The 16,317-nt window shown below is 35.4% G+C and overlaps 1 protein-coding gene across 1 annotated transcript in view; it reads left to right on the plus strand.

The window, feature by feature from the left end:
* ift81 (intraflagellar transport 81 homolog) overlaps positions 1-16,317 on the plus strand; it is a 38,991-nt gene that overhangs the window by 7,485 nt on the left and 15,189 nt on the right. The window contains 3 exon segments of the mRNA NM_001002313.1: positions 383-478; positions 2,325-2,468; positions 12,125-12,274. Coding sequence (NP_001002313.1) covers positions 383-478; positions 2,325-2,468; positions 12,125-12,274 — 390 coding nt within the window.

A 16,317-nucleotide genomic window follows, 5' to 3' on the forward strand; every position in this document is an offset into this window, starting at 1 on the left:
GAACCAGCGACCTTCTTACTGTGAGGCGATTGTGCTACCCACTGCGCCATCGTGCTGCCCCTTTTATATATTACAAATTTAATTTGTTCTTGTCATGCAAACTAAAAATTACCATGATTATTTTTCTGGTCTTCAGTGTCACATGGTCCTTCACACCTTTCTAATATGCTCAGGGTTTTTTGTGAATAACATGATTTTTTTAATTGACAGAAAGATCAAAGATTAGTGTTTGTTTGAAATGGAAATCCTTTATCACATTACAAATACCTAAGTCACTTTTGATCAATGCAATGTACCCGTACTGAATTAAAGACTTTTTTACTGACCCGAAATGTTTGAACGCTTATAAATATGGCACTGGAATATGTCTTTTGTTCATTAGATAAGAGAAACCAACACTGAGATCAATCATTTGATTGAAAAGAGGATGATGCGGAATGACCCAATGGATGATAAACTCTCTCTTTTCAGGCAGCAGGTGAGGCGTCATCCCTCTTTTTCCCTTTTATCACCTACTTGACTTTGAAAGCTCGAACAGGTGTTGTTCTTCACAATTTACCTGATGAGTCACATTTATTTTAGGCAGGGTGATCACCCTGTCTATCTTTATTCATGCAGGGTTGAGTAATGTGTGATTTAGTTTTGCCCCTTAGCTTTCTCAGAATTGAAACACGGGGTATAGGTGACCACGTGGACTCTGGGCTTCATACCCGTATGGAGAGATGATGCACTTGTCCTGTGTGTCTTTGAACTTAAAAGAATGTTTGATGTTCTCTGATTTGCTAATGTAACTGTGCCAGATGTCTATTATCATATTGTATTACAATACTCTCTCAAAATCAGATTTGCCCTTCTGATAGCAGATGCTTTTGTATAACATCTAGGCTGTATAATTGACGTTTGTCTGATGCAACTGATCTTCCTACATAGCGGTTTCCAAAAGTCCATGGGGCAATTTGCACTGAACATGCTTTTGTATCTAATGCAAACCACAAGGTGGTGATATGTGATGTGCTTTTTTACACTTCAATTTTTTATTCGTGCATTCATTTTCCTTTGGCTTAGTCCCTTTATTCATCAGGGGTAGCCACAGCGGAATGAACCGCCAACTTATCCAGCTTATGTTTTACACAGCGGATGCCTTTCCAGCTGCAACCCAGTACTTGGAAACATCCATACACACTCATTCACAGAAGTACACTACAGCCAATTTAGTTAATTCAATTCACCTATACCTCATGTATTTGGACTTTGGGGGAAAGCGGAGCACCTGGAGGAAATCCACACAAATATGGGGAGATAATGCAAACTCCACACAGAAATGCCAACTGACATAGCCAGGACTCGAACCAGCAACCTTCTTGCTGTGAGGTGACAGTGCTAACCACTGAGCCACTATGATGCCCCTCTCCAATTGTTTTATTTTTGTAAAACTTGAGTAAATTGAGTAACAATTTTTTATTTATTTTTTATTATGCAAGAAAGAACATTTACAAAGACACAATATGAACAAAGTTCATCATCAGCTGGCCACTGGTGTACCTCAGGGATCTGTTCTAGGTCCCCTATTATTTTCTATTTACACCACAGCACTGGGAAGACTAAAAGGGTTACATAAATAAATGTCAGCAAATTATACACGTTCACACCAAGAAAGAGTTTTACATGCAATATAATTGTTCAAGTCTTTTAAGAAGTTCACTTTTAAATCTAAATCTTTTCTGAAATTAAAAAGGGTGTTTCTTTGCAAATGTACATTTATGGATGTAAAATTTTGCCAGAAAAAGCAATACTTTAATAATAAATTTACTATGAGAGGGGTGTAGGTTAAAAGAGTAACGGAATAATACAACATTTGGGATATACAAAAGTTTGGAAATTATTTATTTTTTCATAAAATTGGAAAAGCCCGCCCAAAACACTTTACAGTAAGTAAGTACATTTCCAAAATAAATGATTTAATGTTTCTTCATATTGAGTACAAAATGAGCATTTGGTGGAAATAGTGTTATTAAATGTAGCTAGTTTGAGATTTACTGGGAAGCAATTATGAATGATTTTAATTGATACTTCAGCAGCTTTATTAGATAGAGATGTGCTATTTAAAAGTTGAAGATCTTTTGACTTTTTTAAAATAGCAGGTTGGATATTTATTTTATGTAGGAAAGCAATGTAAAAGCAGTGCAAATTTATATTTGTATAGTTATAAAATATATTAAAACCATAAACTAAAATTCATTATTTGTTATGGAATGAAATAAACAACTTACAAAAAAGTTGTGAAAGAAGAATACATTTAAAATGCAATGAATTTGTTCCTTTAGGCCGCTATTATAGTCCGTAAGAAGGAAACAAAGGTGGAGGAGTTGCAGGAGGCCCGTGAGGAGCTGGCGGCAGTGGAAAGAGAGCTGAACATGAAGACCAGTCAGGCACAAGAGCGAGGAGGAGAGCTGATCCGTGGAGATGAGGTAATGAACACACACAGTCATCATCTGTAACGCCGAAACACTGCTGCATGTGCTTCAGAAACTCCTAGACTACATGGAAATGTGACAATAAACTTAAAAGAATTTGACAATGAAAAAAAGGTAAACATTTTCGTAAGGGATAAACACAATGCACAGTATGCACACGGTTTTAATATGTTTTCTGGTTTTTAATCGTTTTTTGAACTTCCTTAAAGGTGACCTATTATGCCCTTTCTAAAAGAGTTATAGTAAGTCTCTGATTCTAAAAGAGTTAGAGTTAGAGTAAGTCTCTAGAGTGTGTATGTAAAGTTTCAGCTCAAAATACCCTACAAATAATGTTTTATAACTACCCCTTTTAGGCTTTGAGACAAATTGTGCTGTTTTAATGACTGTCGCTTTGAATTCAAATGAGGTTGTGCTCTTTTCAAAAGAGGGCAGAGCTACAAATGCCTATGTGTCAGTATAGTGGCAGATTCAAAAACAAGACTAATGTCCTATGCCAATGAGGGAGAGCTTGTCACTAATGGGCGGGGCTTTCCCCCTCTGATGACATGTGCAACAGGAGAATGCCAATTAAACTGTTTTGCAGACTTCTTATGAAGTGTGATTATAATTTGTAAAATTAATAACATTTTTACAGTTTGGAGCTGGCTATATTTACCAACTGTTCCCACACAACTGTTTATACCTATTATAATAGGGATTTTTTGCATTATAAGCCCTTTTCAAGGCTAAATTCAACAAGTTGCTGGAAACATTTCTTGGCCCATATTGACATGAGAGATTTGCGGTGTTACTGCAGATTTGTTGTTCCAGCACATTCTAAAAGATTTACATCTAGTGACTCTGGAGCACATTTAGAACTTCCTGTCATGTTCAGGAAACCAGCTTGAGATGATTTTTGTGTTACCATACTTGAATTAGCCGTCACAAGACAATTAGACTGTGGTTACTAAGGTATGAACAAGAATACTCGAGCAGGCTGTGGTGTTTAAACTACGCTTAACTTGCACTAAGAGGCCAAAAGTGTGCTAAGAAAACATTCCACCACCAATAGCCTGAATCCATGATACAAATCAGGGTTGATCCATAATGCAACAGAGGAACATTTTTTACCCGAGAGCTTTTCGCATCTGGAAAAGCTCCTGAAAAAGCGTCTCCTTTAAAAAAAAGACGTGGCTCCAGTTGGTGTTGATTGTCCTGTCTCTACAGATTTGGTAAGTGTGTGTGATCAGTGCCCTTTGTTTGTTCATGTAGATGGCAAAGTTAGTTCATATCGTCAGCAATACTCTTACAGTTTTTCCAGACATACCTTAGTCAAAATGATTTAGTTACTAAGTTTACAGCAGGTTAATATCACTGCAATATTATAGTACAATAATATGAACTGAAAGAATGTAAACATGTAAACACCTTAATCAAACATTTACCGTCGTGTAGGATTTTTGCTGCATTTTGTGACAGGATGGTCTATACACACAGGACTTTCTGACAATATGTTACCTACCGAGTGCATCTAAGTTACCGAGAAATGCAGAGTTTTTTTTTTCAGTATCAAACATACCATCAAAACTACACTCTCCAGCAGTTCATTCTTGCATCCAATGTCTAATTTGTCACGGGGAGCATACATGAAATGTTCCTAAATGAAATTGAAAGTGCCAAACTGCAGTTAAAGTCTACAAATTAATAATTTGGCAATACATTTGATTATTGATGTCCATATAAACACATTCACTGTCTTTCTCCCCTGCGTCTGTGTTTGTTTTGCCTTTGTGAAAATCAGCACGTGCTGAAAACTCACATTTTTATGCAAAATCTTCCCTCTTTCTCTCCCCCGACACTCCCACCTAAACCAAGCTAGACACACCCAGTTTCCTGACTTTTTCCAAACTAGATGTGTGAAAGCAACCTGCTGAGACAAGGGGGTTTCGTGACCCTTTAAGTTGTTTTTGGGGCAACCTAATTAATATATGTTGAATCCACTTCAATTTGTAAAAATTATTGTTACTTAATCGATTTGTATTGGGACAGCATGATGGAATTGTGTGGAACCCAGCAATTTTTAGAGTGGACTCTACAAAAATGTCTGCAAAATTGTGGCAAACAATTAATTTGTGTTGAATTTAAACTAATTAAATGTAGTAATGTTCAACTTAATTTCTTTAACTTCAGCCCAAATAAATTGTTTATAAACACTTCACTTAATAAAACAAATTGTAAATCCAAGAAATCATCTTTGAATCATTTTTTTTATTGTATGATAAATTCAGACTACCGTTTTAATTTCTGAAATACTCAGACCAGCCCATCTGGTACCAAAAACCACGCCATGCAGACAAATAGATGCCTACATGTTTTGGTCCCATGTGATTATCTCATTAATCATTTCTATAAACAAATAAACAGGTAAGTGGCTGATGAAGATCAGAAAATGTCTTTGAAATTATATAAAATATAGAGTTTTGACTGGTCATGTAGGACCAATTCCTAATTTTAGGACCGTTCTTAATTTTGTTCTGCACAGACATATAGAGTAGCAGAGGTACAGAACATAGGACAGGTCAATGTTACATCAACAGGCTCAAACTTTCTCCCAATCAAAGCCGTGATGGTTTTTTCCAGGATGTTTCCCACAGTGCCTGTCAGTGATGAACAGGCCGGTGTCAGTTTCTGAGACCTGTGAACTATCCTGTCCTCGCTTTTTGCTGTCCGTCTGCATTTTTTTCCCAGCCTCTGCCTGAGATATTGACCGGCCGTGCAGATAGAGCGGCACCCTTGCTAAAATAGCCACCATCCATCCTCCAATCCTGGACTTTCTTCAGTTTTATCAGCTTCCCCATGATAATGCTTGCGTCTGTCTGTGGCTCATCCAGAACAGTAATAACAAAATGATGGATAGCTGAAACTGTAGAAAGAGTGTGTGTCTCTGTAGATGTGATGGGGATGTGCAAATCTGAGTTACTGAAATAGACAATATCCATGTATGGTCAACATGTTCAAGATAAAAGAAAGGAAAAAGGATTTTGTATTTTTGAGTTTACCTAAAACATTTTGTAAGAATTAGGAAAACTTGTCTAAATTATCATTTTATATAGGATGAGGCTTTTTGATATTTGTAGTTATTTAAAATTAATTATTTTGTGAGGAGGTAAATCTTAATGTTGTTCATTTATATCTAATAACTTGATTCAACCCACTACCCTTTATTTAAGAAAAGTTTTTGTAGGCTTTTAAATGTCATTGATGGATGGATATATGTTTGTTAGACACAACGGACCCTATCATACACCCAACGCAATAAGGCACAAGAAGTGTATAGCCTTATATGTTGCTATTTGCAGACCAGCAAAACTGTAGTTTTCACATTTTCTGCCACGTTTTGTAAAATGACAAATCCATTTGCGTGCTTTTTGTGGACTTATGGGTGTTCCGTTCTAAAATGGTGGTATGTCAAGGCGCAATTTTGGCACGTTGCTATGTTGAGGAACGCACTATTGACCGTCTAAACTCCAGCGCAGAGTACATTAGTTATGCGCCTATTCAGGTCCAGAAATTTAGACATTGCTTAATACACACAGGATGCACTACACAAATATCTTTACATATGAAAAAAAATTGATGGATAAAAATTTCTTATGTTCTACCTAAATATAAAAACCACTGCCAGCGTGCTTTTACCTTTTTTCTGTTTATTCATGACAATTTGCATTTGTATAATGTTATTATTATTATGAGCATTATTTATTACAGGGGTCATCAACCTTTATGAAACTGAGAGCTACTTCTTGGGTATCAATTAATGTGGAGGGCTACCAGTTTGATACACACTTTTCAAATAACATTTGCTCAATTTACTTTTAATTATACTGTATGTCATTGTTAATAATTATTGATATTCATCTATGTGAAAACACTGATATTGTGATACTCACAATAGTTATCAACAATGATTTAACAGGATAGGAAACAGATAAATATCAATGTGCAAAACTTTATTTTTTATATATCTCTGCAAGTATTTACATTTTTATTTTCACTACTCTGTTGTTCCATGTTTGTACAGATTATCAATTGTGTAACATAAATCAACATTCAGTTGTAAGTTATCACCAAATCTCCTGCATTTTTAACACTCTTCTAACCATTGTAGTTGCCCTGAGTTGGACATCGAAGAGAGTGGAGAATTACATCCACTCTCATCTTTAAGCACAGGTTTGCTTTCCTGTCTGAAAATGCCTTGTTTTTTTATTTTTAATTTTTTTTATTAAAAAAAATGTGTAGCTCTAAATGAGGTTTCGGTTGCTGTTGGTGAGGTTTTCACCTGACTCGTGAAAAAAGACTGCTGTTTTCACAAACCTTCCAGACTTTTTCCACTTGTAGTGTGGTGCCCGGTGTGGGTTAGCATGGTAACATTGCTTGTGTGACACATTCTGAAATGTCTCTCAATATTGTGCCGCTTTGCTGTCACCAAATGAAGTAAAAAATAACTCTTCTTCCTATTCACTGTGAAAATCATCAGTGCAATTGTACAACCACTGCAAATCATCTCCTTCTCTTTACTGCACCCGCAACCTTTGCTGTGGAGACCAGCTAGCTCTGATCTAATATGAGATATTTGTAAAAGTTTTTTTATATATATATAGCTCAAATTTACACCTTAGCAAATGTGATTTAGGAGTAGCTACAAAAAGTATTAGATGCAGCTTACTGATAAGTGACGCTATGGTGAGCTATTTTTAGAACAGGCCTGAGGGCAACTCATGTGATCCTTGCGGGCTACCTGGTGCCCGCGGGCACTATGTTGGTGACCCCTGATTTATTACATGCAACCCGTCCACCTGTCGGGTTTTAGAAATGTATGCATCCCCATATAGGGCATAAGAATAGGACGCGTGTTTGCATATAACTTCGTTTTTGGCTGCCCTTCGTTATTATTGTTTATGTATTCATTTGCTGGAAATCAGAACTGCATTTAGAAATAGTTTTAAAACAAATCTTCGTGCTTAACACACAAAATTAAATATGTGGGCTAATGGATGTCTTCAGTGAAGTTTACATCGTTTCCTTATCCACAAAAGTAAAGGAGTAAAGAGTAAAAGTAAAGTAAAGAGAAAGTAAAAAGGCCAAATGGAGGAGGCTTGTTCTTTATCCTCAAACAGGTGGTCTGTTTAACTGTTTTCTCAGTAACATTCAGTTTTTCCATTCAGTTTTTCCACTTACAAAATCTGCCATGTAAATTGCAAATGCGTCATGGCGCGATGCAACTGACTCTTAAAGAGAATGGGAGATGAGACTCTTACTGGTTTAATGCACATTATACTCAAAACACACCTATAGCTTAATAGATTAAGCACAACCCTGTTAGACCACACTCCGCCGGGGCGCAGAGCATATTTTTCTGTCCTTAAAATAGCAAAAGTGGATTCAGACACGCCCTTAATGCTTTTGCACCATGCACTTTACACTTTGCTCCTGGATCCTTAAAATAGAGCCCAATATGTCTCATAATGCTATGACAATCCAGTAAAGCACATGGTTAGAGAGCTGTCAAATAACAAGACTAGAAAATTACCAATTTTACAAATCTTTTTACCATAGCACCACAATGCCAGACTGGCCAACACCATCGACTTCTATTGATAATATGTATTTTATTTTATTTTTATTTTTGATTTCAAATTTAGTTACATTTTATTTTAAGGTGTCATTGTTACTGTGTGACTATTTATTGAACAACTGAGGAAAATTAATTAATCATATATTAATGTAGTTACTATATGTATTAATGTATTACACTGGACAAGCCAAATGCATATTTTGAAGTGTTAAGTAAAACATGTGACGAATAGAACAATGATACAGGAAAATGTTTATTATTTATCCTTAAAAAAAGACCACAAAGTATCTCAAACGTTTCTGTAACCGAATACATTTTGGTAACACTTTAGTTTAAGTAAATATTCACCCCATTTACTACTCGCTTATTACCTGCCTATTGTTACGATATTAACTCTTTATTAGCACTTATAAAGTATGATCTTATTTTAAATCCCTTATCCTACCAAATACTAGGGATGCAATGATTAACCAATTTCACTATTAACTGCGATTTCATTTGTCACGGTTAATTAATCGTAAAGGTTTCTCAGCATCGCGTTTCTGCTTGGAACAAAACTGCTCTAACTAAACAAAGTTATGCCAACTGTGCACAAGTTCTGAGCTTGTACACCGTGGCATATTAACTATGGCTAAAGCTTTTAATGAAGGGATATTCAAATATTTTGCCTTTTTGGTGCCCAAGTTTGTTATTTCCAATGGAGGCGCTGCATGCATTGTGATTCACACTTTCCAGGTACACCTAGTTGAAAGAATGTAGCAAGCACACCGCAAGTCACATGACACGAACTGGACCGTTCAGCTTCATACTTTGTATGGAATATACACATTTATACTCCAAAAAGAAAAAGAAAAATACCAAACCGTTTTGTAATATAGTTGATTAAAAGTGCCTTTCAGACAGATTTTCAGCAGCCTTTGACTACATTTATTCTCTTAAAAAGGGAAATACTTAGCTAATAGCTTAGATTTACATTAGAAAAATACTATTTTTTATTTATTCCAATTTATTTTTGAATTTTTTATTCATTGTTCTGTCATTTAATTTTTAGTGTAAAACTATTACTTCTGTTTAAATGCTGAAACTTTTTTTTGCCACTTTTTTCATGTATTTTTAGGAAATAGACTACTGTTTGTTTTTAATAATTATTTTGTGCTGTATTATTTGGTTACTGAGCAAAAATAAAAACACCTTAAAATATAAGGTGTTTTCATGTGGTTTTCTAAACTAGGTGTTTTTAACCTAAGGAATACATAATAATCATGATAACCGTAAAACCGTGATTATTCCTCAAACTATAATTGTACAACCAAAATCTATAACCGTTGCATCCCTACCAAATACATAACCCCAACTACAACCTTACTAACTATTAATAAGTAGCTAATTAGTAGTTTATTGAGCTAAAAATCTTAGATATTTGCTTGTTAATAGCATGGATTATACACTAAAATAAAGTGTGACCTAAAATTTTTAAAATAACTCTTTAAAGTTTAACCAGTATAATTCATGTGTGATTACTTTTTTTGCTTAAATCCTTTTTTTAAATAAGCAAAACATGGGACAACATGAAATTATTCTTGTGGCAATCGACATTCTGCAACTAATGCTGTCGGTTGAACTTAACTTGTTTGGAAACCCGCAATAACACATTTAATAGTGTTGCTGCTTGTATCATTTGCAATTAGAACACGAGAACACAGCACAGCATTATTGCAGCTCCCCTCCCAACCCGCACCAACCTTGTCTGCCCTTGCTGTCCCAAAATACACAAAGAATAAACTCTCACACACAATCTCTGCGTGCCCCAAGTTACATACAGCACATTGTGTGATTTTCTGAGTTTGCTCTCTCAACATTTATAGCCATTGGCAGTACTGACAGAAGAATAGCCTGAGCGCGCTGCCAGATGAAGATGTTTTTTGTCCCTCTGGCTACATGCCTCCGGGCTCAGGTTTCTTTTGTTGCGAACCACCGAGATGTCCCAGCGGCACCCTGGTTTGCCCCTTCTTCACACCCCATTCATTCAACTGAGCTGATTCTCACCTTGCTCTCACCTTACCACAGATGAGCCGAGGCCACAATGTTCTCCTGACTTTGTCCTTTTGCATCTTTTAACCCATCATCTCAGATGGTGCTTGGACATCAATACCATTTTCTAATGCGAGACGGGTGGCTTTGCGCTGTTTGCGGTCATTAGTGAGACATGGTCACTCAACCAGGACTCATTGTGTTTGGGATCTGTCTGAAATATCCAATGTCGCATTTTCTCATTGCACAGCAGATATATTTTTTGTACCCTTTTATATGATGTTGGAGTTACTTCAGTATTGTATTGTATACATGTAATTATTTACTAACTGTCAATTTTCTATATTTTTTAAGTTATGTTATGTTTTAAGTATATTATTTGTTGATTATTTAATAAGTTGTTGACATGAAGTAGACTTGTCTTTGAGACTATCCTGCTTTGTGACATGTTTACTTGGTAGAAAAATAATATTTTAAATGGAACTTTGGTCTCACGATATTTTAATATAAAGTTCATGCTATTAACAAGCTTTTAATTTAGACTTTTAGCTCAATAAACTACTAATTAGCTGCTTATTAACAGTTTGCAAGGTAGTAGTTGGGTTTAGGTATTGGGTAGGATTAGGAATGTAAAATAAACAGGTAATATCCAATGATCTATTACAGATTTGTGGTATTATCTTAATCATAGGCAGGTAATAAGCCAGACTTCATGTTTTCTTGTTATGCAGATTTAATTACTTAAAATGAATCTACGATCAATTGTTCTAAAAAAATGTATGTCACACCACAGGACCATTTAAAAATAGAAATAAAACAAAAGTGAAACAGAGATTAAATTAATGGAGAAAAGTTCATTTATTTAGATTTTTATTTGCATTTTTGACAATAAAAATTATTTATTTATTTGTTTATTTATTTATTTTTCTTTAGGTCCTTTCAAAATATTTAACAGCCCCCTCATAATGTGATTATAATGAGATATTGGCTATACATGATGATTAAGATTGACTTATTTTAAAGTTGCAGTATGTAAGTTTGACACCCAGAGGTTGAACTAGATATTGCACTCCTGTTTCAAAACACAAGCAAGTGTAGGTTGCCAGATTGAGGATTAACTGGAGTGTCTGACCATTGAGCCTAAAGGCTGCTTTAAGTTGTGTTTTGAATAAAATACAACGGTCTGCTATAGAAGGAATATTTCCTATATTAAAAGCAGTTTTTGTTCTAACCAACACCAGAAATGTACATTTTTTTAAATAGGCGGCTTCTATTTCTTGCAGCTGATCAACAGAAAACTGACAATGATCACCTCAAGTACACCTAATATGCTTTATTCAGTGTTAAATGCTAGTAATGTGAGTTTGAATGCCATTTTACATGATATTTATTACCATACTACTGAAAGCAGCATGAGATAGTTCACCTCAGATCTCGAAAAGTTTTGAAAATAGTTTTGAATTTAACTGTTACTCCTAACACCTAATGTTTAATATTTAAATTATTTGCTAATTAATAACCACCTCATGCGGAACTTTAAATCTGCGTCTCATTTCTGAGGCTGCTTTACTGTCCACCGGATAGTAAAGACAGACGTTCCAGCATGGAAATCCCATTCTCAAAGCTGAATATCTGACTTAAGCATTGTTTTGCAGATAAACAAGTATATTCACTTAGCATGTTTCTTAAATATCTGCAAACATATTATGGTACTTTTATGCTTTAGAACAGTCCAAAACCTACATACAGCACCTTTAAGTAAAATTCTCTAAACTGTGAAGTAAGCACAGTATCTGGATTTTACTGTTCTAATTAAAGTGCACACATTTACACATACATATATCATAACATAATACTGTCATTGTTACTGTCAAATTTTTGTTCATAATTGCGTTAGCGGTGCACGTTAACATTTGTTTGTGGTCATTTATCAGGATTGTGTTTGTTAATGATTGCCTATTTTCATGTCCTAATTAAAGTTTGGATTTTCGTTTGTCTCTTTCAGTTTAAGAGATATGTGGCCAAGATGCGTGGCAAGAGCAGCACATATAAGAAAAAGCGTCAGGAGATAGCTGAGCTGAAGGCAGAGTATGGTGTGCTACAGAGAACCGAAGAGATCCTGAGAGAACGACACACAGCTGGACAACAGCAGCTGGTAATATCACACATCTTTTTTCTCTGTCCATAAGGCCGGCAAATATTTCGATTTCCTCAGTTTTTTTTAAGCCAAGGACCACAGTTTTACCTAAAAAAGTTTTCCAGTGTTTTGGTGTAGAAGAAAAGTCACCTACACCTTACATAGTCAGAGGGTGAGTAATTAAAAGTCTGCGTGAACCGGAATTTGCTGAGATATTTATTTCGTGTTGATGTACTTCTAACTGATACGGAATATTCAGTAGGAGGCGGGGCTTTCCCTCACAGCAAACTAATGAGTATTATTAATGTGCAGTTGCCATGAAAGCCCTCAGGTTGATGTCAACAGAAGCCACAGCAATGCAGAAGCAAATGGTCAGACTTTAATGGAAGATTATTAAAACAAACTTTTTTTTTCAGTGGATTAACTTGCACAGATTAATTATTCACCTTAATAATAACAAAAAATGAGCTAGCAAACTTTTTTCAAGCCAAGGACCACAGTTTTAGCTAAAAATTTTCTTCAGTGTTTTGGCTCAGAAGAAAAGTCACCTACACCTTACATAACCAAAGGGTAAGTAATTTAAAGTCAGCGTGAACTAGGAGTTGCTGTGACATATATTTCAGTTTGTTGATGTTTTTCCAACTGAAACAGAATATTGAGTAGGAGGCGGAGCTTTCCCTCATAGCAAACTAATGGGTATTAAAATGTAGTTGCTTTGGAAGCCCTCAGGTTGATGTCAACAGAAGGACCACCACACCAGATGCAGAAGCTAATGGTCAGACTTTAATTGGAGATTACAAAAACAAGCAAATTTTTTTCAGTGGATTAACTTGCATGGATTAATTATTCACCTAAGAACTAACAAAAAAATGAGCTAGCAAGCTTTTTTCAAGCCAAGCACCACCGTTTTAGCTAAAAATGTTCTTCAGTGTTTAGGAGTAGAAGAAAAGTCATCTACACCTCAAATAGCCAGATGGTAAGCAATTAAAAGTCTTCGTGAACTGGTAGCTGCTGAGACATTTATTTCAGTATGTTCAAGTATTTTCAACTGAAACTGAATATTGAGTTGGAGGTGGGGCTTTCCCTTATATTAAACTAATGGGTATTAATATGCAGTTGCCATGGAGGCCCTAAAGTCAACAGAAGGACGGCCACACCAATGCAGAAGCAAATGGTCAGATTTTAATTGTAGATTATTAAAACAAACTATTCTTTGTGGATTAATATTAATAACTCCAAATGTGAATTACCAATTAATTAAATATTACTGAAACAAACCAATTTTTTAGTGGATTTACTTGCACAGATTAATTATTCACCTTAAGAATGACAAAAAAATGGTAAATTTAGATTTCAAGCCAAGTTAAACAGCAAATTCCTCTTCTTGGGTATAAAATCCAGGATATCCTGGATTATCCCTATCCACTATCCCTATAGTTGTTATCGTTTTCCCTATACGGCATTCTTTACATTAAAAATTGTATTATTAAATACAATGTTAAAAATCAATATTAAATACGATATTAAAAATTAATATTAAATACAATATTAAAAATTGATATTAAAATCTATATTAAGCATGATTTTTCTATATTAAATATGATTTTTATATGATATTAAAATCAATATTAAATACGATATTAAAAATCGTATTACAGTATTATCATTGCAATTCAATTTCTGCATCAATTAAAACTTCATTTAAACTCCTTTACTTTCTTTAAATAGTGTACAACCCATTTTGATGCCAACCGATGTTCTGGTTGCATCTATCAGCATATCATTTCAACATCTTATACGCACTGACACATAATCTACCTTCCCTGTACCCATCCCCTGTCTATTCAAATTGTGTTAACGCTGAAGTTACAACACCTTCCTGGAAATGACTTCACACCTCTGAGCCCTCCCTCGGACTGACTTGCTGATAGCCCATTTGACGCAGAAAGGCTGAGCTCGGGCTATTTGTGAGATGACATTTGCTCCCTGTCTGCATCCCATGCTGTTATTTTTCGAGTAGGGGAATTTTCCTCCTCCGTTTGCGGTTGGTTTGCAGGAGCCTGGGCCACCCGTCCGGTTGGCACCTGATCCTCTGTTCCCCTCAGACAGCCTGGGCATCAGTTAAACTCCTGCCAACACACTCGTCCCACATGTCATTTCATGTGCAAAGTGCATCTGTATCAAGACTATTACAGATACATCAGTCAGTAAAGTCTGTCCTCACATCTAGTGTCATGGAAAATGATTGTACGCACTAGAAACCAAGGAACTGGTTACTGTACTGTTTTGGCTTCTGTTGGTAATCTCACTGTTTGTCTCTGTACATATTAATTGGCCTGAAGTGTTGTACTGACAATTAGAATACTGTAGCAACATGCCTAGTAAACTCTTGTAGCCTTATATCCCACTGAACTAAATGTTTTAGTCGTGTTTCTAGTTTAAATATTAAAATAAGATTCTAGACAAGTAAAGATATTGTTTTGATTTCAATAATAATAAGTCAGAATTAACTGAGCTTTTAACAATGTTCATACGGTCATGGAAAACCTGAAAAGCTTTTTCAGGCCTGGAAAGGTTTTGGAAAAAAAGAAAAACCCACTAAGTTTTGGAAAAGTCATGGAAATTATTCATTAATTTATTAATTTTCCTTTGACTTAGTCCCTTATTCATCAGGGGTCGCCACAGTGGAATGAACCACCAACTACTTTGTTTTACATATGTTTATGTATATGTTTTACTCAGTGGATGCCCTTCCAGCTGCAGCCCAGTACTGGGAAACACCCATACATTTGCATTCACGCACATTCATACACTATGGCCAATTTTGTTTACCCAATTCACCTATAGTGCATGTCTTTGGACTGTGAGGGAAAACGGAGCACCCGGAGGAAACACATGGCAACACAGGAAGAACATGCAAACCCCACACAGCCGGGACCCAACTGTCGCCTTCTTGCTGTGGGGAGACAGTTCTAACCACTGAGCCACCATGCCGCATCATGGAAATTAGTTTAACAAATATTTGTATACTTGAATATAGGTTAGTCATCGTTACTTCTTTTCTGTCCTTGCTCTCACATTATTAGTGCTGTGTAAGTTTTATCTAAACAAATAGATATAAAAAATAATTTAAACTAAAGGGATTGTTGCGTGTTTTATGATATGCTGTAATAAATTTGAAAGTGCATTGTTTTTCATATTACTTACCATTCACACCTAGACAATGAATTAAACATTAGGTCATGAAAATTTACTTGAAAAATTATAGAATTTTAGTACAAAAAATATGTGTAAACCCTGATTTTTCTTTAAACAAGCAAAGTAATCTGCCAGTGGGGTAAGTAAAATAATCTTGTTTTTGGTTTGAAATAAGTATATTTTACTTACCCCATGGGCAGATAATTTATCTTGTTTTAAAGGGCACCTATGATGAAAATCATCTTTTGTAAGCTGTTTGGACAGAACTGTGTGTAGGTATAGTATGTCCACAGTCATATTGGAGTGATTTAAACACAATAAGTCTCTTTGTAAATTTCCTGAAGTTAAAATACTATCCAAATCCCTCCCATTTTGAGGCCCACCACAACGTGAGGTAGTAATGTTGTTTCCCCGCCCATCAAATTGATTGACAGCTGCGTATTAACATGTCTCCGTTGTACGAGAATAATCATATTCACAAGACAGGACGTGCACAAAGCAACTGAAATTAAAAGATCTGTTCAGCTTGCTGATCATCAATCATTATCAAATGTGATCAAGAATGAGTTCAACAAGTTTAAAACGTTTTTTACAGTGCATCTTCGTAATAAGGACAGTAAAATGTCTACGTAATTCAACACCATGGCCGCATAGTGTCAGTTCAATTATAAAAGTAGACGCTTCAATCCCGGTTTGTGGACAAGAAATCAAGTTTATTTTGTACATTAACATAGCTGATATTCATACAGCAGTGGATATTGACAAATATGACAGGATACATGCTACGCAAAAACGTGTGTGCTCGTTTTTATAACTTCATATCGACATTGTGTGTGACTCATCTTTGTAGAGAGGCTTGAATC

This window comes from Danio rerio, chromosome 8, assembly GCF_049306965.1.
Source record: "Danio rerio strain Tuebingen ecotype United States chromosome 8, GRCz12tu, whole genome shotgun sequence".
Classification (NCBI taxonomy): Eukaryota; Metazoa; Chordata; class Actinopteri; order Cypriniformes; family Danionidae; genus Danio; species Danio rerio.